The following is a 23,282-nucleotide window of genomic DNA, read 5'->3' on the forward strand; positions in this document are numbered from 1 at the left end:
GTGCTCCTAAATGTCATTTCTGTCTTGCAATATAATTGTTAGTCTTGCTGGGAAATAAAGGTGTCTATGCAGCAGTAGATGCATAAATGCTTCAAATACATACTCTTCCCTATGTATTACTTCATCAGTGTGAAATTAAAGAAGGCCACGCATTTAAACACTAATTGCCCAATTCTAAATCTCAGATTTCCCACGCAATTTAATGGACTGATTTAAACAGTTTTTCTTATAAGATGCATGGACTGATTTCTTTTAAAAACAGAAATTTAAACCAGGGCCCTTATGTTTGCCTTTAAGACTCTCCAAAGGGATTTTCAGAAGCAAATTAATGCCTTTTGCACAGTTACAGAGCTGAGTCACTAAGACCATGGACATAACTTTCTTATTTAACCAAGAGTTATGAATTATTTTATTTTCATTATTTTGTAATGCTATTGTTTAAATGTATTTAACTATGTTTTGCAGAATTTAAAACTAGTGACAGTGCAGAAAAACAGAAAACTGTAGTTTTTCATTACTAATGATTATCAACTTACCCATCTGCTTTACTTCTCTAAAAATCTCAAATTCTAATGATTTCTCACATCTTTTATTCTACTTCATGGTGGTTTTTTCCCTACCATTTTCTTAACTTTTTCCTCTTGTCTTGCATTTGGTGACCTGTATGCTTGTACCTCTCCTGCCGTATCCTCACGTCCCAGTGACTGGAACCGTTTGACATTCTTCCAAGCTAGTTGGCCAGTGTTTGTATGCTTTGATTTCCTCTTTAACTACTCAAGTCTGTGGTGAGCCTGAAACTTTTCCAGTTCAATTGCTGCCAGCTCTGACAGAAACAAAAATTTGCTAGCCTTTTTTTTGTTTGTTTTAGGGGTTGGTTTGTTTTTTCTCGCAAAGCACTAAGATGGACAACTAGTTTAAGACTTAAGATGATTTTTTTTTTGTTTTTTTTTTTTGCTTGGTCACCGCCATTGCAACTCAGATAGTTACAGTCAGTAATTTAAAAGAAAATTGGAAAGACTATTACTAAAGCACTTAATGCATAAATCAGAACATTAAAAACAGGCCACAGAGCCTCTTGGGGATTCAGGATCTAAACAGCCTTCTAGACATTACAGGCTGGAAAATACACAAGAGGCAGCTCTAGTCATCCAAAGCAAGACTTAACAATAAAAAGGAATGGACAGACAAAACACAAAGTAGCTCAGCAATTCAGTTGTTTACAGGCCTTAGTCAATACTCAAATAGAAGCTTTTTTCATATTTCCACATCTCCATCTGGTTACAACATTATCTTTGCAATGGCTGACTTGAACTATTTTTTCAGCTTCAAACAAGTCCTTTAAAAGACCCAGACTTTTGGATACAGGGGGGTTTTGCAGGATGCGCCTATGGGCTGTTGAACAGACTCAACGAGCTGATGTAGCAAGGAACACAAACCAGTTACTTCCCTGCAGGAATACCTTCACAAATATGGTTGATGATTTCATACTACAAGATGTTTATGTGTCTTTGTAGACATGGGTTAAATAGACATTTTCCTCGAGAGGCTGAGTTGTCTAAAGAAAGACATGAACTGACTTTGCCTTCTACAAAGAGCTGGTGACTGACCCTGAGGGATGGAGAATACTGGGAATGTCATTTGTTTGTCTTCATTTTTTTTAATTATTTTTGACTTGCATGGTTCCTCTAGAATCTGTAAAGTCAAACTTCTGTGATAATGGATTGAATAAGTGTCAACAGATTAAAAATGGGCTGGACTACTGGGAAGTGGTGAGCAGTTCGAAGTCTAACTAGTGGCTGCTTAGTATTGGTGTTCTTCAGGGACTGACTGATGCTGGGGACATTCCAATCTCCCAACTTTATTACCAATATAAGTGATGTGGCAAATCTAAAGGTGTAGGGGAGGGATGATTAGTTCACATGCTGGGAGGCAGGTTTGTTATTCAGAGGGACATCAGTAGCCTGGAGAAAGGGGCTAACAGGAACCCTGTGAAGAAAACTGGCTTGTTCCTTGTTGGGATGAGGAGCTCTTACTGCTATCTACAAACAGATGATGGGAATATACAGTGAAGGCACAACCAGGCTGCTGTTGGAGGTTCAAGGTCTCAGGATTAGAAGCAATGGACACGAGTTGTAAAACAGGAAAACACCATTAGACCGAAGGAAGTATTTTACCACGACAACCATCAAGTACTGGAACAAGCTACACCACAACTGATCTCATCTCTTTTGAGACCCTGGAACTTATTCCTTCCTACTAAAGACCAAGGACTTTTGCTGCTCCAGGTTTATGTTTGTGTCCACACATATGAGTGTGAGCAGATGTGTGCCCATAATTTAGTTCTCTGAATGCTGGAATATATTTGTGCCTCTCCATATTCCTTTGAAATGTTCAAATCAACCCAAAATGTAAACATGTCTTACAAAAAACAAAAGGTTAAATTTATCCATTTTGTTGTGAGTTACATATGGCCATATTTTAACTTTTGAATTCACTCAACTTGAATTCATACTAAAATCCCAAACTCTCTTCTGCAAACACACCTTTACCACATGTAAAAGAAAAGGATGGGGGGTGGGGGAATGGACCTGAATGCATTGTATAAACAACAAAGAAAAGCCCCCCAATGAGCAGATGTGCAGTAAGCTGTTGTGTGTGCACATGTGTAGGGCAGCTTATGCAAACTGTAGAATCAAACTTTCCAGTCTCACAAGACTTAATGGAGATAGGTCTCTAAGCTTTGTTTCACAGAGCATCCCTTTGAAAAATAAAGCCATTCAGCTCCTATAGCTCCTAAAATTAAAAAGCCACTGTATTTACTGAGTATTTCTGGTATTACTCTCATAATTTCACTTCAAAGGGAACTTTACTTTTCCCCACATATTGTTTGCGTAAGAAAATAATTGCGCATACAATATTCAACAACATTCATAAACTATTCCACATATATATAAGACATATCATAAATCCTAAAGTCCTAAAGAAAGAAGAGTAAGAGGACAGCAGAGACCAGAGTTTTAAGTGGATATAGGTAGAGCATTATTACCTTTGAGACCTAACTAGCAGTAAGTGCCATTCAAAAGAATATACATAAATCAAATTGAAAGAAAATAGAATTTAGATTAGATAAAAGAATGAAATTCTTCACTGTGAGGGTGGTGGTGCACTGGAACAGGTTTGCAGGGAAGTTCTGGATGCCCCACACTGGAGTGTTCAAGGCCAGGCTGGATGGGCCTTTGAGCAACCTGGTCTAGTGGAAGGTGTCCCTGAGGATGGCAGGGGGTTGGATCGAGGTGATCCTTAAGGTCCCTTCCAGCCCAAACCATTCTGTGACTGTAACTCTCTGTTTTGTTTAACTGACTTTTGTTTTATTAAGAAGTATGGCTTCACTCCTATATTTAACACTACACTCAAGGAAACAACACTCAAAAATACATAAGCTGCTGGAATGAGCCAGCAATACAGGAAGAGGGCCTAGTTTAAGGATGACAATTCTTATTATAGTCTGTGCAGTAAGTTCAACAGCTGTCTGAACCACAAAGAATGACTGTGTTACATATTAGCTGCTTAAAAAGTGTCTGCACAGATGCAGGGGTTGTGTAATGAGTGTGTGAGTGAAACATTTACAGGAGAAAGGAAGCTATAACAAACAAGCTTGTTTGGTGCTTTCACATACACCAATCTCTAAACTTGTAGTACATTCCCTGTTCCCACAAAACCCCTGCTGGATTAGGATTTTAACATCTCTAGGAAACACTTTTGAGACCTGCTCTACATATAGCCAGACATCCTGCAAACCTATAAACTGCAGACACAAGCCAACAAGCATTATCGTACTCCTTGTGTTCAAGCAAAATGGCCAAGCCTAGAGAAGACATCACTTCTAAGCCTTTAGTCAGAATCAAAGATTATTTACATGCTTACAGTGTGCTTGGTGAACACTCAAGCTGAGCTTTCCTAAAGATGTTGATACTTACATAAATTGTATGCATTTATGTATTGTATTAACCTCTACTAATATTTTCTCTCTATTGCACAAAACTGTCCTTTAGACTATTCTTAAACGGTGAATCAAAAACAGTATCTCAAAAGTATTTTATTTTACTGAAGAATTATAATATACCTAATGCAAAAGATGAAAGTTCCAATATGTATTTGACTAGTTATAAATAACTATTTTATTCATACTTAAAATTTTAAAAATTAACTGATAGATAGTTTTGGAAAGGAAAAATAAATTTTAGAAAATCAGCTAAAAACCATAACTTGCAGAAAAAACCACGTCTGCACCAATAATAAAGGAGTTCTTCTTTAAGCTCTTTAACAAATGATCTAAACCAAACTGTTAGAACAGAGGAATGTGAATGACTAAACAAACCCTTCAGTAAACATTCCCCAGCTGCACTTTTCAGCCTAATACCAAGTTAAAATGTGGAGACTCCATCTACCTTCTGCAAAACGATTAAACTTCAGAAGCAAAGCAACATTATATGACATACATGACTCACAAACCATAGTCACTGCAAACAAAAAAAACCACTAGACATTTATCTCTTAAAAACAAAAAAAGACACCAGGACTGGCACCAGTCTGCAATGCAAGAAAGAGCATGTGATACTTAGACACTTGTGTATTAGTTTAAAAATAAGCTAGATAAGCATGTGATGAGTGACAATTTTGTACTTGACCTTTGCTTTAATAGCTCCTTTTCAAAAAGTCCACACAGACATCAACAAAACTCTTGAAAAAAAAGCTAAAACCTTACATCTCATCCAGTGTGTTGAAAATAAACCCTAAGCCCAAGATTCTACATAGGAAAATAAAAAACATATGTTTTGAAGGACAAATTCAGATATTTTTTTATTTTTTTTTTTAAGCATTGAGGTCTTCTTGTAAATCAAGCTGATGAAATTCAACATGTTAAGTTACAGAGACAGAAGCTTGGGGTGTATATTTCCAGTGGGAATATTTCACTCTGCCTAGCAGGCAAGGAATTTGGAAATAAGAGTTCCTCCTTCCTGAGGCTGACCAGGCCTACAGGATTGCACAGGAAATTCTTTTAAGTCAGGAAATGAGGATGCATTCTGCATGGGACAAGAAACCCTTACTTTAGAGTATTACTTTCTAAAGTGTGAAACCACAACATTTACCTCTTCACTAAGGGTCTCCACCATCATTAAGCAAGTCCATTATTATCCATAGTGTTTGTATTTAAATCCTCGTGAGTTTTTCTGTTGCTGTTTATATTTATTTAAAATAACCCAGAATCAAAGAGTGGTTGAGGTGGGAAGGGACCCACAGAAGTCATCTAGTGCAAGCCCTCACTGCTCAAAGCAGCAACAACCAGAACAGGCCCAGATGGCTTTTGACTATCCCTAAGGATAGAAACTTCACAACCTCTGGGCAACTTCTGCCAGAGCTCGATCACCTCCACTGTAAAAGAAGTTTCTTCTTATATTTAAATAAAATTTCTTATATTTCAATTTGTGTCCCCTATCTCTTGTTCTGTCCCTGGAGAGTACTGAGAACAGTCTGGCCCTGTCCTCATTAGGCACATACAAGCACACACTGAAAAGCTCCCCTTTCACTGGGCCTATTCCAGTCTCTCTTTATCTCTCTCGAATCAGAGAGCTCCAGCCTTGACCAGGGCTGGGCAGAGCAGAAGGATCATCTCCCTCCACCTCTGGAGACACCCTGCACAGTGCAGCCTGGGAGGCCACCTTTGCTGGCTCACATTTATCAAGCACTTTTTCTTGTGAAAAGAAGCCTTAAAAATGTGGTTTGCCCATTTTAAACTGAAAGTAAGGAGATCTATGGCACAGAGTTTCTTATTTTAGGCTTTACCTTAGGCTTTTTTCTAATTTTGTGCTTTACCTAAATATATATGGTGGTGTCAGTGGTGATACTAAACAAAGCTTTCAGAAGCAAAACTGTTAACCACATTCCTAATAGTACAACACATTCTTTTTGGCTTCTTTCTTCACTTAAATTTAGTGTATTCAAGATACAGAGTTAAAACTTAGGAGTCCCCAACCACTCCTCATGTAGACTAAGAATCTCCCTTAAAATGGGCAACCAAGGGTAATTGTGAAAAGAGGAATTAATCATTACAATTAATCATCAAAAGAGGTAAAAAATTTAAAAACAGAATTTTCATTTACCACCACTTCTCCAAGAGCAACCCCTCTTTATCCCTGAAGTGAAAACCAAATATGGAAACATTGGAGAAAACTTCTCACTGCTTCAAAAAGTCAGACAACTAAACTCCATTTGTAGGGGTAAAGCCTGTTTTAAGTAACACTGACACAATCCCACCAGCAGGCACTCTGGTTTCTTGACTCCCTGGGAATGATATGCAAACAGGAAAGCACCAGCTTTCAGACTTGCAGTTGTGTCTGCAAGAAAGGACATTAACAAGAATCACACACAAAGCTCCACTTTCATCATGCCAGGACTATTTCTTTCGGATTCACATTCTCACTGTACAGAACAAGATGAGTCCCTGAAGATGTAAATAAGCCAAAGGAAAAAGAACAGATTAAACAGAGGTCTAAAGACCTGTCTCCTTCACATGATGATATACATGACTTAATGCTACACTGCTAACCATAACTGTCAAATTTAGGCTCATTCCATATAGACCTTTCACGTCTGGAAAGATGGTTTATGCAAACACAAGTCAGGAGCTCCATCGAACACCTGACATACTGATGTAAACTGTTACTTTGGGGAGTTTTATCTCCCAATACACTTCATAGGGACAGAGAGAAACATCTGATCCTAATTTTCTAGACACAGTAGTTGGTGACCACTTGACTGAAGCCTTCTGTACATCTTGCCTACATCAGAGCAGAAGGGAATACAGAACACTCGTACAAGCCTGACTCCACACTCCTCAGCAGAACTAGCATGCTGAAAGAATTTATACAACTACCTTTTGTTGTAGTCTAAATATGGATCTACGATCTTATTTTACCACCTTTTTTTCTTTCTCTAAATTAAGTCTGGTCTTAAGACAAACAAGGATGACAACTTGAACGAGGAACTAATGGGTGATCTCTGTAAAGAGAGGAGCGTATGAAACCTTCTCTAGTCAGGGAATTATCCAGTTCAGTTAATCCCAAACACAACTATTAATAGTTAAGGAAGAACTAACTCCAGGCACTTCTCAAATTTCATTTCTGCATTTGTATTTCTCTACTTGGAAAAAAAAAACCCGGACATCTTTTAGGTAAAACCCCAACACAGAATTGTTTTCCACACCCTCCCATAATTGGTACCCAGTTGATAGAGAAAGTAATTCTTTTTTGCGTGCCCTGACTCTGCAAGTCACCCCGAATTACCACAGTACTGTTGCACAGAGCTCTGCAGCAAAGGAATCCAGAAATATCTCAGCATTTTTTGTGATCTGTTGGGTACCCTCAGTTTCTAAAGCAGCAACTTACCCAGAAATGGATGGTCCTGAAGGGACCTCAAACTCAGGAATTCAATCTCATTTGTACTAATAGATGGTTAGTGAAAAAACATTTGTGATTTATTAGATAGATTCATCTTGGTACAGTGGGAAAAAACCTAAAACAACTAGTCAAAAGAAAATTTAAAGAAAATATTTTAACAGGTTTTTGTTGACTCCTTGTTGGAAAAAAATGTTTTGTGTCCACAAAAATTTACCATGAATTGCCTAAATTGCACAGCTAGGGATAAGGGACCCTTCAAGTGCCTCTTTTAAACTTACTTATTCTTGGTGTAAACACTAAGTCTTCTAACATGCTTCTTGTAGGAAAACAAAAGGAGGAGGAACACAGAAAACTGCTCTAAGCATCTTACATTTTTTTTAGTATCTGAAGCACAAATAAAACTATTACTCAATCAGTGTAACTTGTTTTTGCAATTGGGAATTTGATCTTTTTCAAGAATGATAGTCAAGAATAATAATACTGAAAATATCCGAATTTGAGACTCTTCAATAACATCAACAGATAAAGAAATAATAGAAATAATGTAAATTATCTAAAAAATAAATGTCTGGTAAGCTAACAGGTTAAAAACTCACAGTTTACTTCAACTTTAGCATAAATATCAGAATTGAAGAGCTTTTTTTTTTCCCCATATAAAAAAGCCATATAAAGAAAAACACTATCCCACACAAAACATGCAAAATAATATTAATAATCTTGGAACACGTTACATTGGCTTTTATGCCATCTATTATCTTCCAAGCATGGTCTTAATATTCAACTTTCCATTTAGTATTTGCCAGGATTTTTAAAAGTACCTTTTCTTCAGTGATTTTGCTCCTATGCTCCATATTGACGATCACAGATTAAATACCTTGTTCCTCCTTATTTTTCAAATCTAACAAATTTATACATGTAAATGAGATTATCATAAACACATGCCTTGTGTACTTGATAGGTAATGCATTTTTATTTTTTTTTTTTTTTTTTTTTTTTTTTTTTTTTTTTTTTTTAAGCCCATACATCATGGAAAGCTCTTTTTCCAATAAAACTCCCTCTAGGTCAAGTCTAAGAACAAATTCAATCACGAGACATTTCCCAAATCTGATCCTTATTTCTTTATACCTCCCTTAATACATTTCCCTCTCAGGTCTCCAAAAAGAATTCCACCTTGACCTGAAAGGGCACAAGAGACACTTGAATCAGACCCTTTGACAAGACGTTTTCATTTCTGGTGATGTTTAAGACATCATAGTGATGCCAACAAAATAAGTTGGTTGTATTGTTAAGCAACTAAAGTTGCCTGATTCTGCTGATGAGCAGTAAAGGCATAAGCAGTTAGCTTTAAACATTTAGGTTGTATAACCCTTAAAAAAATAGGCCACTAAACCAGCCAGAACTATGAGAACATAAAAGCCCAGGCATTTCTCATACTAACATTCAGCAAGACAGTATTTTTGGAAAACAATGGATTCTCTAGTGCTTGTCTTGTTTTTCTAGTTTGGGGTTTTTTAATGTGAAAAGTTGGGACTAAAGGCAACACAATATCAATTGTAAGTTTGACATAGGAGCTTATTTCTCAGTCTTTAATGTAATCTGAGAAATGAATAAAGTGTTTCTCAGTATTTTTTCCATATTTCCCTTAGGAAATACGTATGTGGGTGTTAAGAGAAGGGACGCAGATGAATGCTCTGCTCAACAGGGAGGAATTTATCTCCAACCTCAGAGAACATACTGATGTCAGAATTACGGATATATGAAATTGCAAACAACTTCTAAACGACCTCTTCTCAGACAGACTACAAAATGCAGCTTGTTGTGTGATCCAAAACCACTTCTGGAACTAAACATCTGCCAGAGAGGCAGGCAGGAAGACGCCTTACGATACTCTTGTGCTAACCTGTAATCAGGTTCCAGGATGTTAAAGCTGTCTCGTCTTCTGAATCAGCCTTCAAAATAATCATGAATGTGGCACTGAAAGGAACGACCTAAAAGTGCAGGAAACTATATATCATAGTTACACAGAGCTAAATCAAGCTTGGTTCCCACTTTCCCCCAAGTAGTTTAAGTTGAAAAGTGGGGATTGTGTTAAAACTCTGGTGATCTTGCTCTTGGGTTAAGAGAGTCACAGAGCTGCGCAGTGTGGGAAGCCACCTAGTGACGGAGGAGCACAAATATGCCTGGAGCTGCCCAAAGTTTTAACGAGATGACGCAGTTGGAGCATGTGATTACTGCTGTTTTTCTCACTGACTTGCAAGCTGTGTGGTATACTAGAGTTTAGAGAATTGTACGGTGATTTCTGGCAAGTTTTATGAGTCTTACTAAGTCTTGTAAATGAACTGTGAAATAGCAAATTTTCTCAAGACGAGATGCACAAGAGCAAAAGGAATTATATCAAAATGTATAAGGGTAAGGTCTGATGCAAATTTTAAACTCATGGTGGCACTATGCAGAAAAAGTTCAAATTTGTGAGGCTGGAAGGAAATAACCTAAGGGAGGCAAATGGGCAAAAATGGAAACAATCAAAACAATTTTCTTCTAACTTGATGCAGAAGTAATTCAGCAGACTTGAAAGAGGTAGTTTTCATGACCCAGAAAAAATAGCTGTAGAATTTACATGTACTTAAACAGCATTTTTCAAAAATTGAGAGCTCACAAAGTAATGTGAACACAAAACACTGAACAGAAAGATTTCCAGGCCAGTAGTGCTCAGTGTGTACAAACAATGTCATAATGATTTCTGCCTTCACCAACATGTACCTTCTGACTCCACTGAAAAACCTCACTGCATGAGAACTGCACATGACAGAATTATGAGAAGAGCCAAGTGGATAATGCAGATTTACATGTCACTTTACTTTGACATCATCAAATAGCACCATCGAAGCAACAGGCACAAAATCCATCATCATAATGACAGGAAAATTAAAAATATGTGTTCCATTACATTCCAATACAGGCAGACTTAGAATATAGTATGAAATTGCCAGTGTATGTCATTCTAAATAGCAGAATAAAGCCAAAGAAACAACTATTTACAGGAATAATTCTTAGGTGTCATATGTCAGCAAACTTAATGAAAGACTGCCCAAGCATTTCTTGGAAAGGACAAGATGTATGCTGTTCATTGAACACATGCTGCTCCCAGAGCCATTTTAACAACATTAAACAACAGCAACAAAAAATATAACCTGAGAAAGGAATATGAGTTTTTGGGTCATACCACAAATGATGTCACAACTTCAGGTATTTGATGTACTAATAAGAGAAGTGCTTTAAAGACTCTTTGAACTCTGTATTTATTTTTTTCCTCTCAAAATTACTCTTGGCAGAGGATCATGCTCTAATCCGTACAGGGAAAGTAAAGAAGCCCAGTTCAGGATTACTTTGTCATTGAAAAAGACAGCATGACATTAGAGAAATTCAGATCCTACAGCTAAGGGGTTTCACAAGTGCTGTACTTGAAATCCCAGGGATAGAACTGGAATTCAAAGAAGTGAGTTCAAGCAGTAATGACTAAAAATGAGAAAGAAGTAGCATCATAAAGACAGTAATGGTGGCAGAAATCATGAAGGTATGTACAAAGCTTGAAAACAGCAGTCTTAAAGCATATGAGAAAAAAATATTTCTCACAGGCAAATACTGGATGAAAAGTTCATATGCTAATTACATATTTAATACAGGTATGCAACAAACTTTTTGTGTATAAACATCCTCCTTTTTGTGAGGGATTATCTTGAGTTCAAGACCATCTTCCTTTCAATGTTAGCATGGTGACAGACATTTCCTCTAGAGGGATGTGCAACACATCTACATCATATTCACTAGTCATCAAAGCAATTTTGTACAATATATACCAACACAAATGGCAGAAATACCATGCAACAGCTTCCACCTTCCCAGCAGCAGCAAGGAATTTATCATACTAAACTCCAGACAGTCCCACAAAGATAACCAGGCCTGATACTTCTGTGAGATGAGGACCACAACTACATCCAACAAGAGAAAGAGAGAGAAAGGGGTCCCTTCTCCTCCTCCTCCTGCCTTCAGCTGTTGATTTCCATGAGCAACTAACCCCTGTAAGTTGGAACCAGCAAATGGAGGTTTTGGCACTGAAGGAGGTGCAAGTCCACCCCCCAAAATGAGCTGCAGAAGACAGAAACCAACCTATTCAGGAGGGAGGAAATGGTCCTCTCCTGGCCCAATCCACTTCCTTTCTTTCCTGCTTTCTTAAATGACCTGTCTGCTTAAGCTGCTGAAGGAAACTCCCTTGTAAAACACCACTTTTCTGCATGAGGAAGCACAGGAGGGCAGGGACATTCTCAGCAGTGGGGACACAGGAACAGGGCAGACACACAGAACAGAAATGACTACAAGCACAACAGGTGGTAAGATCAGAATGCAAGCCACACTGATATATCACCTCTTTATGATAAACAATACAATTTTCCCAAGGTTTCAGTGAAACTGCTACCATGAAGCACCTAGTGATTTCATAGCCCTTTTTGTAGCAGACTATTACATATAATTTTGTATTCCTTCTACAAATGTAATTATAATAATTGCAAGAAATTAGTAACAAAAAGAGAGAAATCTTTCAGAGAGTGTCATCAATATGCTATTTAAATATCTTATTAAGAAATAATGACCTTAGATGTGAGTTACAGTAAGTTGCAGTGGAAAGAGACCTTGGGCAAAAAAAGGAGATTGTTAAGACTTTCTGTTGTAACAACTGGTTTTCCTTTTCCCCCAGTTACAGTAATGTGGTTTCTGCAAATTTTGGACCACTAGCTTTTCAAATTTTATTATTAAAATTAAAATGCCTAGATACACACAACTATGTCATACATAATTTTCATTGGAATTTGTTTTGTGAATTGTGCCAAAACACAACAGATCGATATCTGTTACATGCACATTTGAAATACCTGCTTGGTAGATAGCATAGCTAAAATCGAAACATATGAACATGCAAATACTGATTAAAATATAAACAAAAAAGCCTGATGCAGAAATTTCCTTCAAAAAATACATACAGTACCTTTCTAGACTTTCTTCTACCTTCCCTGTTTCTGAGGGTAACTGACATATAGGCTCTAGCAAGTCATCAGTGTTTGAGCTAAACAGTTATGAAAAATGCCTATTTAAATATTATAAGGTAAGGTAGGACCAAAGTAATTCTATATAGCTTCGTATTTCTTGGGGAGTTCACTCTAAGTGTTTACTTTGAACTCCACTAGAAGTAAATACGTGTTCATGTAATAGGTAATTATATACTAACTGTATCATTGTAATCCAAAGAAATACTATTTAGTCTTTCCAAGCATAACACTGAATGTAAATCAAAACATGTTTTCATTTTGTATTCTAAAAATCAAAATCTTCTTTTGACTTTAGCGTCACTTACAGGAGTACCTTGAAAAGTAAAACAGTAAAATATGGAAAATGTATATGGTATTAATAAACAAACTCAATCAGGTAAATTGAAGATGTGGAATTCATCCTTGTAAGTACTCAGTCAAAGATTTTTGCAAAATATGAGCAGTTTTGTAATTCAGACTCACTATTCATTCAAAATGGGGAGAGTATTTTAGAGAGCAACTTGAAAACATTGTGCCATAGCTGGATAGACAAAAATATACAAGTAGTTGCCAAAACCACAAGTCTATCACTGTCAAACAGTAGGTGATCCAATTTTTCACATACCAGAAAGATTTCATTTTCCATCTCTCTCTATATTTTTATCTGGAGATAGCTTTGTACTAAGGAATAGATTTCAGTTCACAAAAGTAAACACAGAAAGCTGAAGAACTAGCTGTTCTGCTGAATTGATGAGATTATTACTGAAATATCCCACGAATTTCAGCACAGAAAGGCACTGGCTTCACATGCTCTCATACTTAAGCCACAACATCCTTATCTGAGAAATCAAAGATATTTTGATATAGTTTCAAGATGGTGACTCTAGAAAATTCATCCCTGTTACAAAGAAATCAGAGGTGATGCGAACACACAAAGCATTTTCAAAGGTGGACCCAGGTGTAGGTGATGTTTGCTGCATGCCACAAAAAGGTAGAAATCTAGCTCACACAGTTCAATTAGTCAAAAATCTGCAACACAGGTCACTGCAAGAGCTCAAAGATTTAACAGTCACAGTTAAGGCCTCTTTTTGTTTAACGAAAGCAATTTGTTACTGTAATTAGAAAAAAATCTAGTGGATACTAGTAGATCTCTGTACTACTTCGCAAAATATTCATTTCAAATCACTCTTTAGACTGGCTAGACCATATTCAAGCATGATTAGATGCATATTTCACTGAAAAAAAAACCCCACAGGAGCATCCTGAAGTGTTCCCAAGGACTTCAGTATCTCTCAGTGGAATATCTTATGCTGGTTCTGACTGGACTCTACACATCTGTCAGTGTACTGGCATCGAATTTGAAGCAAAAATTGTCCCTCCATCACAGTAGGCAAATAGAACCCTGTGCTTCTCTTTTTGATCTCTCTGCTGACATTCTCCTCATTTTTGGGATTATGTCACTGCCCTCCTTACATACTGCTGGCTGGGGAACCTACTGGTATTTCTTTTCTTCAGACTTCTCACCCAAGTGCAGCAAAGAGATGGAACATGATCTCCTTTTAATGCCAAAAGCAGCCTGAAATAGGTGTTGATTCAATGAAGACTACCTGTAGCAAAAGGAATATATGCATATCACCAAAAACTTTCCAGACCTCTTACCAGAGTTATTTTACTTTTTTTTCACAACCTAACACCTCACAGGTACCTCATCAATAAACATCAGAAGTAAGGAAGGAAAAAACAGCTAATGCTGTTAAGTTTAAATATGACAAAAGTTAATCAAATATTCCAGATAAACACATTTAAAAAAATAGAGAGCTGAAAGCATTTCAATTAAGTTTATGACCTCTTTTTATTTTGGCACAATATTAAAAAAAAAAAAAAAAAAACCACCAACAAAATACCAAACCCCAAATTACCTACACTTTCATGGACATACAACTCCAGGGTATTTTATACATTCAAACCTAAGCAAATGCTGAAATTAAATATATTGAAAAATTAACATGTGATCTCATACAAATTAAAATGCAGCTCTTGGAGAAAATTAAATTCTCATGCTCCCCAATATATAAAACTGAAAAATCTGCTTATAACAGAAAATGATGAAGAAACAGAATTTTACTCTTTCACAATACATAATGAGGGAAATATTCCTGCTTGGGAAAATTAGGATTGACAATAGTAACTCTTTAGCTTCTTTTTAATGCTGAATTTTTGGTCACCTGATTCATAAAATAAACTGAGATCTGTATGTAAAACTACTTTCTTTTTTTTATTATTCTGCCTAGATTCAGATCCTTTGGCAGCTTGGAAACACTTTGAATGACCACCACTAGATAACATGACTTAAAACACCCCTACAAAACTAGCAGGATGCATCGTGCTTCTAAGCACTACTATGTCAGCTCACTCTGAAACTTTGCTATCAAGGGCTGTCCCAGGAGGAAAACAGTTGCAACTCATCAACACAGTGTACTAAGCTTGAAGTGTATGTGTTAATTAGCAGTTAAGACACAAAAGCAGATCTGAAAATCTTTTTGAGATAAATTAACCTGTTGGTCTTCTCTAAGATGCTGCAGCACTGTGCAATAATCTAGTCTAATACATGCATGTACATTGCTATGTTCCTTTTGGTTTTGAATTCCCTGTTCAGTGTATTTTAATTCTTCTCTAGCCAGTCATATGAGCACTGTAATAACTTGCCTGCTCCATTAGGAGAGGTAGAAACTTCAAAAAGAATACAGAAATCACTTCAGTAGACCGATGTGCAAGTCCACCCATCAGTAAATTCTAGTGTAGGCTCATATTCAGGTGATATTATGCTCTTTTCATGCTTCCCAGGGCATCCAGAAAAAGCACAAATAAAGTCATATTTGAATGTCTGTGAGTGGCAATAAGGGAGTTCAAGTCATACCAACAACAAAGATACATGAGTAATAGTCCAAGCTACAAAGCAGATACAGGACTAATTAATATGTGGAAAAACAAGTCTCAATCCCATTAAAGAGAGCTGTCTAGGTGGCTACATGGGTTATGAAACTGGCACTAATGAAGCTGAGACCACAAGGAGAAAAAGATTTTTCCCTAGACCTAAATGAAGCTGTAATACAAAATGAATTTGAGAACATTTCTCTTTCTTACTTCAAAATAACAGAATAATCACATTAGGAGATTAGTTTAAAAATTTATGTCTTTTCTCCAAACAGCATTTAACATGCTCTTCTACTACTAATACCTGGCTTGTTCCAGTAAGATGATGACCTGTACAATATATGCTTATGACATAAATAAAAGTGGAAGAGATTTAACCAAAGAGATTTAACCTTAATTCAAAGCAGAAAATTATTTTGGAGTACAGGAACAAATCACTGTTTCTAGGTTCAGATCTACTAGTATCACTGCAGAATATACTAAGATTAAGACAGCTACCTGGGCACTGTGACAATCCCTGGGTTGTAACTGCCTGTTTTATAGGGAAAAAAAAAGAGAATATTTGATTTGAAAAATATTGTAAGGTGTTTTCTTAACAATAACAGAGAAAGCAAACCATACAGGAAGAAAAGGTCACTTATTTCTTATGGAGAAATTACAGAGGCCAATCTACAGCTTGTATGGGATACTGGGATGGTAAGGAACTTTTTATGTGTCTGGGTATGGAAAAATGAAGAGTCACTAACACATTTTTGCGTGTCAGAGAAGTGTGGTAAATCTCTTGTGCCTCCATTCCCGTAACTCACCATTAGCCTCTGCAAACATACTTGGAAACTCTGAAACATGTCACTCCTGGGACGGGAGCTTTTCTCTAGAGTCACAGTCTGTTGACAGAAACCACCAACTGTCATGGTAATTTTAACAAATAAGTTGGATTTCTCAATGAGAAAACAACCCTCAGGACAATCAAAATTAGTAGGAAAAAACTGTCCATTACTTTAAAAAAAGAACCTAAGTAAAAGAAGTGCCAAGGACTGAACAAGACACAGGTCCCTGTAGGGGCCGAACAACACCATTTTAGGGACAAACACGCTGCTGTGTAAAACCTCTGAGCTGGCTCTCGACCGACAGAAGCAGCACCTGATCTTCATGGATACTCCATACCTAGTGGGGTTTTGTTTTGGTTTATTTTTAATTATTATTATTACAGACTGCACAGTGTAGTGGAGACACAATATGTCTGTGCCTTGATAGGACAGATATGATTTATGCAAAAAGTTGAGGACACTCATGTACAGCAGCAGTCTGGACAAAACAGCACAGAGGGACATGTGCATATGTAGACAAGCATCTGTGCTTGGACAACTACAGAGAAAGTTCACAGCTACTATACAAGGACAGAAGTCTTTGGGTCAGGAATTTTTTCTCCTCCATTTCTGGGAAAAGAAGGAATCAATAAAAAAAGTTTCAAGCCAAAATTGCCAAATTTGACACCAACTTGAGTTAAGGAACAAAGACACAGATGTATGGGTATGAGAGATGTCTTAACAATCAGCATTTCTGGAGACTCCCAAAAATTAAGTGGTCCTTCTGAATCCTCAGAAGAACAGTTCCAGCTGGAAGATGTACACAAAGGAATTCATCCTAGTGGAGAGGGAAAGGGGTTAATGCCAGCAATGGAAGACTCCAGTGCTTTGGGAAGGAGGGAATATACATGCTCCAATAAGCCTTTTCTTCCCCCACAGAATTACAGAACAGGCCAAGGTTTCATTAAAACCCCAGCTGGAAATGGCAATTCAGCACCACCTGTCACAGCCCCGTGGGCACCCCCAGGCCCTCACTGACCTGCCCAGCCTCAGCTGCTGCCTCCACAGCCCACTCTGCACCAGGAGCCCCACTGAAGCTCTGGCTTCTGTTCCCAAACCTGGCTTAAGCTTAAGTACCATGCCTGCATCCAGTCCTGTACTCCTCTCCTCAGAACCGTATTATTTATACTCTTCTCTCCAGGCCTGTCTCCATCTCATATCCTTTTGATCCACACTGGAGCCCCTGGACAGACCCAGGCTGTGGGTGATCATGTCATCACTCAGGCACATGGTGTGTGTGACTCTTAGGGCTGTCCTGTTCAGGGCTAAGAGTTGGACTCTATGATCCATGTGGGTCCCTTCCAATGCAGCATATTCTGTGATTATGGAATTTTTCATGTCTGGGACTATTCATGGGTCCTACTACCAGCCCCCAGCTTTGCAGCACTGCTCAGGCCCCATGGCACCAGGTGTCCTGCTGGTGTGGGCACTGCCTGTGCTGGTGGCAGCCTCACGTCCCTTCTTGGCCTCCCTCATGGAGAAGCCCTGCTCATGTTGCTCCCAAGTGCTATCATTTAACAGCATCGAACAAAAATATTACAAAAGAGGAAATCACTATTTTTAACAAAGTATTTTTTCATTATTTTAAGACCACTTAGTCTGATCCAAACTCACCTCTTAATAAAGAGCACTGTACCAAAAATTAGTCTTCAAAGTTTTCTCCAGTCTCTACACAGAGAAAACTCAGGTCCAGTGTGGTGTTGGTACTAAAAATTGACATAACCAGACTACTAAGGCAAAGTTGATAAAATTAGCACAATCAAATCACAGTGACTAATACATTCTGTGTTGTCCTGTTCTTCGTTCATTACATTTTTATATTTTCAGAAACTGCTGAGCACTGCTGCCTTAAAGCTACACTTTGTTTTTCAAACCCAGACTAATATGTAAAAAAGTCACCTACAATACACAGCTGGAGAGGCTGGGAAGGGGGAAGGGGATAGACAGGAAAAACCCAAGAATCTGTATTTCTGAAGAGGAGAGCAGGCAATATAACATAGATTGAGACAGTAGTTAATTTAGGCGTCTTATACAACTAATTTGTTTGTTTGAAGCTTTAAGAATGCGTTCGCCTTATCAACTCATATTTGACTTTCTGCTCCAGGAAAGAAATATGTTTTTGTGGTTTCCAGTATTTTTTTAATATCTTCTTATGGTAGAAAATAGGTATTTAATTGACCTGATATCAGCAAGAACTACTACACAATGTAATTTTTGTTTGTAAACTATCAGGTTCTAAAGGAAAGGGTTTCTGAGAGCAACTTCTTAGGAGATGTCACCAGTCTGCAGTTTGATCAATTTGGGAAGTAACTGTGTTTTCAAAACCCAGTAAAAAAATACTTCTGTTCAAAATATATTAAGCAGAAGTTTCATATGGTGGGTACCCTCATCAGTCATCTAATGCTAAGTGTATATACCCTACAGTACCCTTGTATTAACCTCTGTAATTAAACTAGTAACAATCTGATATTTGAAATAATACTATTTCTAATTTTCTTATCTTAAACCCACTACTATACACCAAAAGACATGAACAAGACCATAACTCAATTAGCTTACAACCTTGACAACATTTACAACTAGAAAGATATTATAACATTAAACTGTGATAAATATTAATGGAAAAGGAAATTTTTTACTATCTGAAAGTCAGACACAGCCAAATGTAAAAAAATGGGTTTTATAATGAAAAGGATTTTGATGGGCACAAACAAGATGTTAATGGGAAAGAAAATAAGGTAAAGAATTCAGAACACTTGAAGTAACTACACTGAAGAACTTATATCCAGACTTCAAAACCAATTCATGAACAAAAATGATGTTTAAAAAGGTATTGCAATTCAGCAATATTAACAAATGTCACCCATACATTTACAAGAAGTCAGAAGAAGAAAAAATAACCACACTAAGCCTTGAACAGATATTCTGACCTAAACAGCACACTAGGTTTCACAGAAACTACGAAGGCCACATTACTAAAAGACAACAAAGTAAGAAAGAAGATGGTATCAAACCTCCTCTATGAAATGTTTATGAACGTGCTAATCTAAACGCAGAACTGAGATACACCACTTTTTTTTTTTTTTTTTTTTTTTTTTTTTTTTGCATTCTAGGCAGTAAGTTCACATCTACCTGGGATGCCCAGAGCAATACATTTTAAATTTAACCACCAGGGAAATTACTACATAAGTTGGAGAAGATGGGAAAATCGGAAGGGGACTTGTGTGATTCTTGTTGTTGCTGTTTTGTTTCTTTTTTTTAATAAATTGACAAAATGGAAGGATACCAACTGGCATTGATAAAAGGAAAGCAGCAAGGGAAGGAAGATTAAAATAGAATTCCTCAAATAAAAATGCTTGTAGTCTCATGGTGAAATGGGCATCCAGAGTTGATTGACAGGAGAGAGTACCTTGTTCAAATGAATCTAAGAACGAAATATATACATGATGACTCTCTGCACACAGGTTAGAGGAGCAAGACAGAAGTAACTATTTCTAATTTAGCCATTAATACATCTGGTCTGACAATCACATCAGACAGATCTTAACGACATTTACAAATCATAATAAGCTACTAACAATATTCTCGAACTACTATAATAGAAAAAAAAAAAAAAAAAACAAACAAAAAAAAAACCCTATAAATTCTCTTCTCAAACCAAATATGCAAGGAATTCTTTTCCAAAATGAATGTAATTTAACATCTTAAACTATTTAGAAGTGGTCATCCTGCCTCCTCCTGTGTAGTTTAGGAGTAGTACACTAGATCTGCAGGAAGAGATAAAAGGAATTCCTCTGCAACACTGAATGTTTTGTAAGTTTGGAAGATTCTTACCCTGTATTGATGGAAATTATTTCTATCAGTGGATTCTTCCTAATCTTTGGCAAATCCAGGCGTGCTCCCCCCAAACGTTTTCCATTATCCTTTTTCTGACCCAGCAGTCTCACAGAATGACCTTCAAATTAAACAAAAAAAATGCAGTTATTACAAAGAACAAGTCTCATCATAGTTGTTTTGATTTGCTCTTCTTCAGAAGTAGTGTTTATATTTCAAAGACTGAAAATGAGAATGAGATGTAATAATATATTTCCACCAGCTGGAGCATTTAAAAAGAGACACTGACAGGTAAAATAAATCATCTTAAAATGAGCAAATTATTTCATCCAATTATCTTTTCACACTTGCATTTTCTGTTTCATATGATTAAAATTATCTAAGCAGTCTCATTTTCAGATTCTCTAGCAAACAACAACATAGCAATAATATTTAAATGGGTTGTACGGCAGGATCAAAAGATTGTTCCCAAAAATTTCATTCAAACCAAAATTAGTAGGTAATAAACAACTAAATACTTTTTTAGCTTGTTATATGGAGAACCAACACATTTCAAAGTTACCTGACTGTGTTAAGTGTGAAAGTGCTGCAAAGCATAACCTCACATGTCCATGGCTAAGCTGACTACCAAGATTTGCACATATTCCTCCCACAGCAGGACAACTGCAGGTCAAAAAAGTGCCTCACAACCATTTTCCTGGAGCCATTAATATTCAGAGAGTAAACTACAAACAATTTCACCAACTGCCCTACAACATCAGTAGTACCATGATAAGTCCTATATTTAAAGAGCACAAATGACAGAGTTCACTGGTATTTTGAAGCAAGAACTAAGAATGAAGAATCAAAGCAATGGTATGTATTATTGCATAAGGTAGTCTAAAATGTTCCCAAGTTACAAGTGTAAGACTTGTGACATTTACACTGCAAAGCCTAGAACAGGCAGGTGAGAGACAGCAAGTGAAAGCTCATGGTAGATACCTGAATAGAGCTGGAAAACAACTCAAACTGGCAGGAAGAGAAAGCATGTGTCTCTTGAACTTGGAAAGCTCTATGATAGTAAACCCTATAGCTTCAATCCACCTAATATTTCAGGAAAGAAAAAACTAACTCTAAAATAGGATGTGATTAAAATAGGGTTGAGAGGAATGCATGAAACTATACAAGGTGAGCTACATCCAGCACAGCAAAGCCTATGACCAATTCAAATCAATTAAAAGTTGTGTTACACCGAAGCTCCTAATTTATGTTACCAACAGCTATTTACAAAATTAATTCCTTTATCAGTCAAAGCCCTTCTTCACTGCCTGTTTTGAGGAGTCATAAACTAATTTTTGAATAATGTGGCATTCATGCTCTTAATTTCTTTCCTTGATATGGCAACAACAGCCTGGAAAAAAACCCAACTACTTCTAGAATAACATCTTCCTCAAGTTTTTCAAAGATACATAAAAATCCTAAATCAAAAAATGTGATCTAATGAACAAGTGAGCAGGACTGACCTGATAGCATAAAGGTTAATACCAATAGGAGACATAATGGTTAATACTGATAAAAGGCATCATAATGTCAACAGGAAACAAAAGGCATTACTTCTGCAATTGCATTTGACAAAAATGTCATTACATCCTGTGGCCAAATTAGTAATATGGTGCTCGTGCTGCTAGCATTTGCTGAATAACTCACTTTTACCTTTTCCTAAGAATAACAGCAGTATCATTGTCTCACAATGCCATCAGTTATTTTCTAATCTAATGCTTAATTGAAGACCTGCAAGCATAGCATCATTTTACTTACTCATACAACAAAAGTGAGTGCCTTAAACCAGAAACAGAGAACATTCCTTTCTGCATTTCTTAATACTGTGGTTTATTTGGAATAAACCAGTTTATCCATTTTTTAAAAAATATTCAGCCACATTGCCATATTAAAGGTGTATCTGGATTTATGGCTGAAAATACAGTGGAACTATTCACAGTAGTCTTAAAAAAAAATCAGGCTTAACAACAAGTTACCCAAAACTTAAAATTCACGCACTTAGAATTGGGGTCAAACCACCATCCTTAAGTTTAAAAAACAGAATAAAAAACAACAAACCACAAAATCAACCTTCCCTGCTTCCCGAGTAATATCTCAAAGTGCAGAATCAGGGACACCTCATCTCCTCAGAACACAGATCCTAACAAAGAGAAGCCATATGAATTACTGCTCTCTAACTGGAATTTAGCTCATGCTCTCCCTTTCTCATACTGAGAGTATTACTCAAACAGGCAACCACCCCCAAAAACACCCCACAAGATTAGGCCATTCTCCAGATAGAATACAACTTAGAGCTCAAGACTGAGCTTCTTCTATCATCAGAGACTTCCTTTATTCAGAAAAGAAATCCCAGCTCTGTGCCCATGTCCGATGTGATCCACTGAAAGCTAAAACCCACCCCAACCCTGAGCCTGAGCCTGAGCTCAGGAAATCTGTGGCCTGGCAATCAAGATCTGTGGCCTGAAGCTTATTCTCACTTAAAATACATTCCCCATATTCCTGCTGAATTACACTGAAGTTCAAATTAATATGAGCCTTGTAAGACCTTTGGAGTACTCAAGAATAACAACATGCCTGTACTTTTCAGTCCAGACACCAGAGGCTAAAAAAATGCCTCTAGTGGGAGATGACTTTTAGCAAGAGAGTTTAATGCTTCCAGAAAGCAAGCAACACATGCACATCCATCCATTGTGACTTGTGTGGCAGGCACACTTAATTATTTTTCTCAAGAAGAAAACCCCCTCAATTACAGTATTCATGACCTTAAATCCTTTTTGCCCTACTCCATACAAGGACTATTTTGTTTCATTTTAAGTAATCACTAAAGCATTTGTTTACAGAATTGTTCCTATTAATAAAACATAACTTGATAAACACTGAATCATGCTTTTTCACATGCTGTAAATCTCCTTTTCTTCATGCTTATTTCAAGAAAACTTAAAAATAAATACTTTGCAATTTTCAACTAGGAAAAGGCTAAATAACTTTTTTTAGATTGTCTAACCAGCACTATTAAGGCCAGACCAACATCAAGTTTAACAGAAAAATCAGTAATTTTAAATCTCATTCAT

General features: G+C 36.9%; 1 protein-coding gene across 4 annotated transcripts in view; it reads right to left on the bottom strand.

Annotated features, from left to right (window-relative positions):
- CDKAL1 (CDKAL1 threonylcarbamoyladenosine tRNA methylthiotransferase) overlaps positions 1 to 23,282 on the bottom strand; it is a 385,260-nt gene that overhangs the window by 223,227 nt on the left and 138,751 nt on the right. For all 4 annotated transcript variants that reach the window (XM_083860253.1, XM_083860251.1, XM_083860252.1 and 1 more), the window contains exon 8: positions 20,173 to 20,293. In XM_083860253.1, coding sequence (XP_083716379.1) covers positions 20,173 to 20,293 — 121 coding nt within the window. The remainder of the gene's footprint in view (positions 1 to 20,172; positions 20,294 to 23,282) is intronic.

This window comes from Zosterops lateralis, assembly GCF_965231275.1.
Source record: "Zosterops lateralis genome assembly, chromosome: 1".
NCBI classification, from domain to species: Eukaryota; Metazoa; Chordata; class Aves; order Passeriformes; family Zosteropidae; genus Zosterops; species Zosterops lateralis.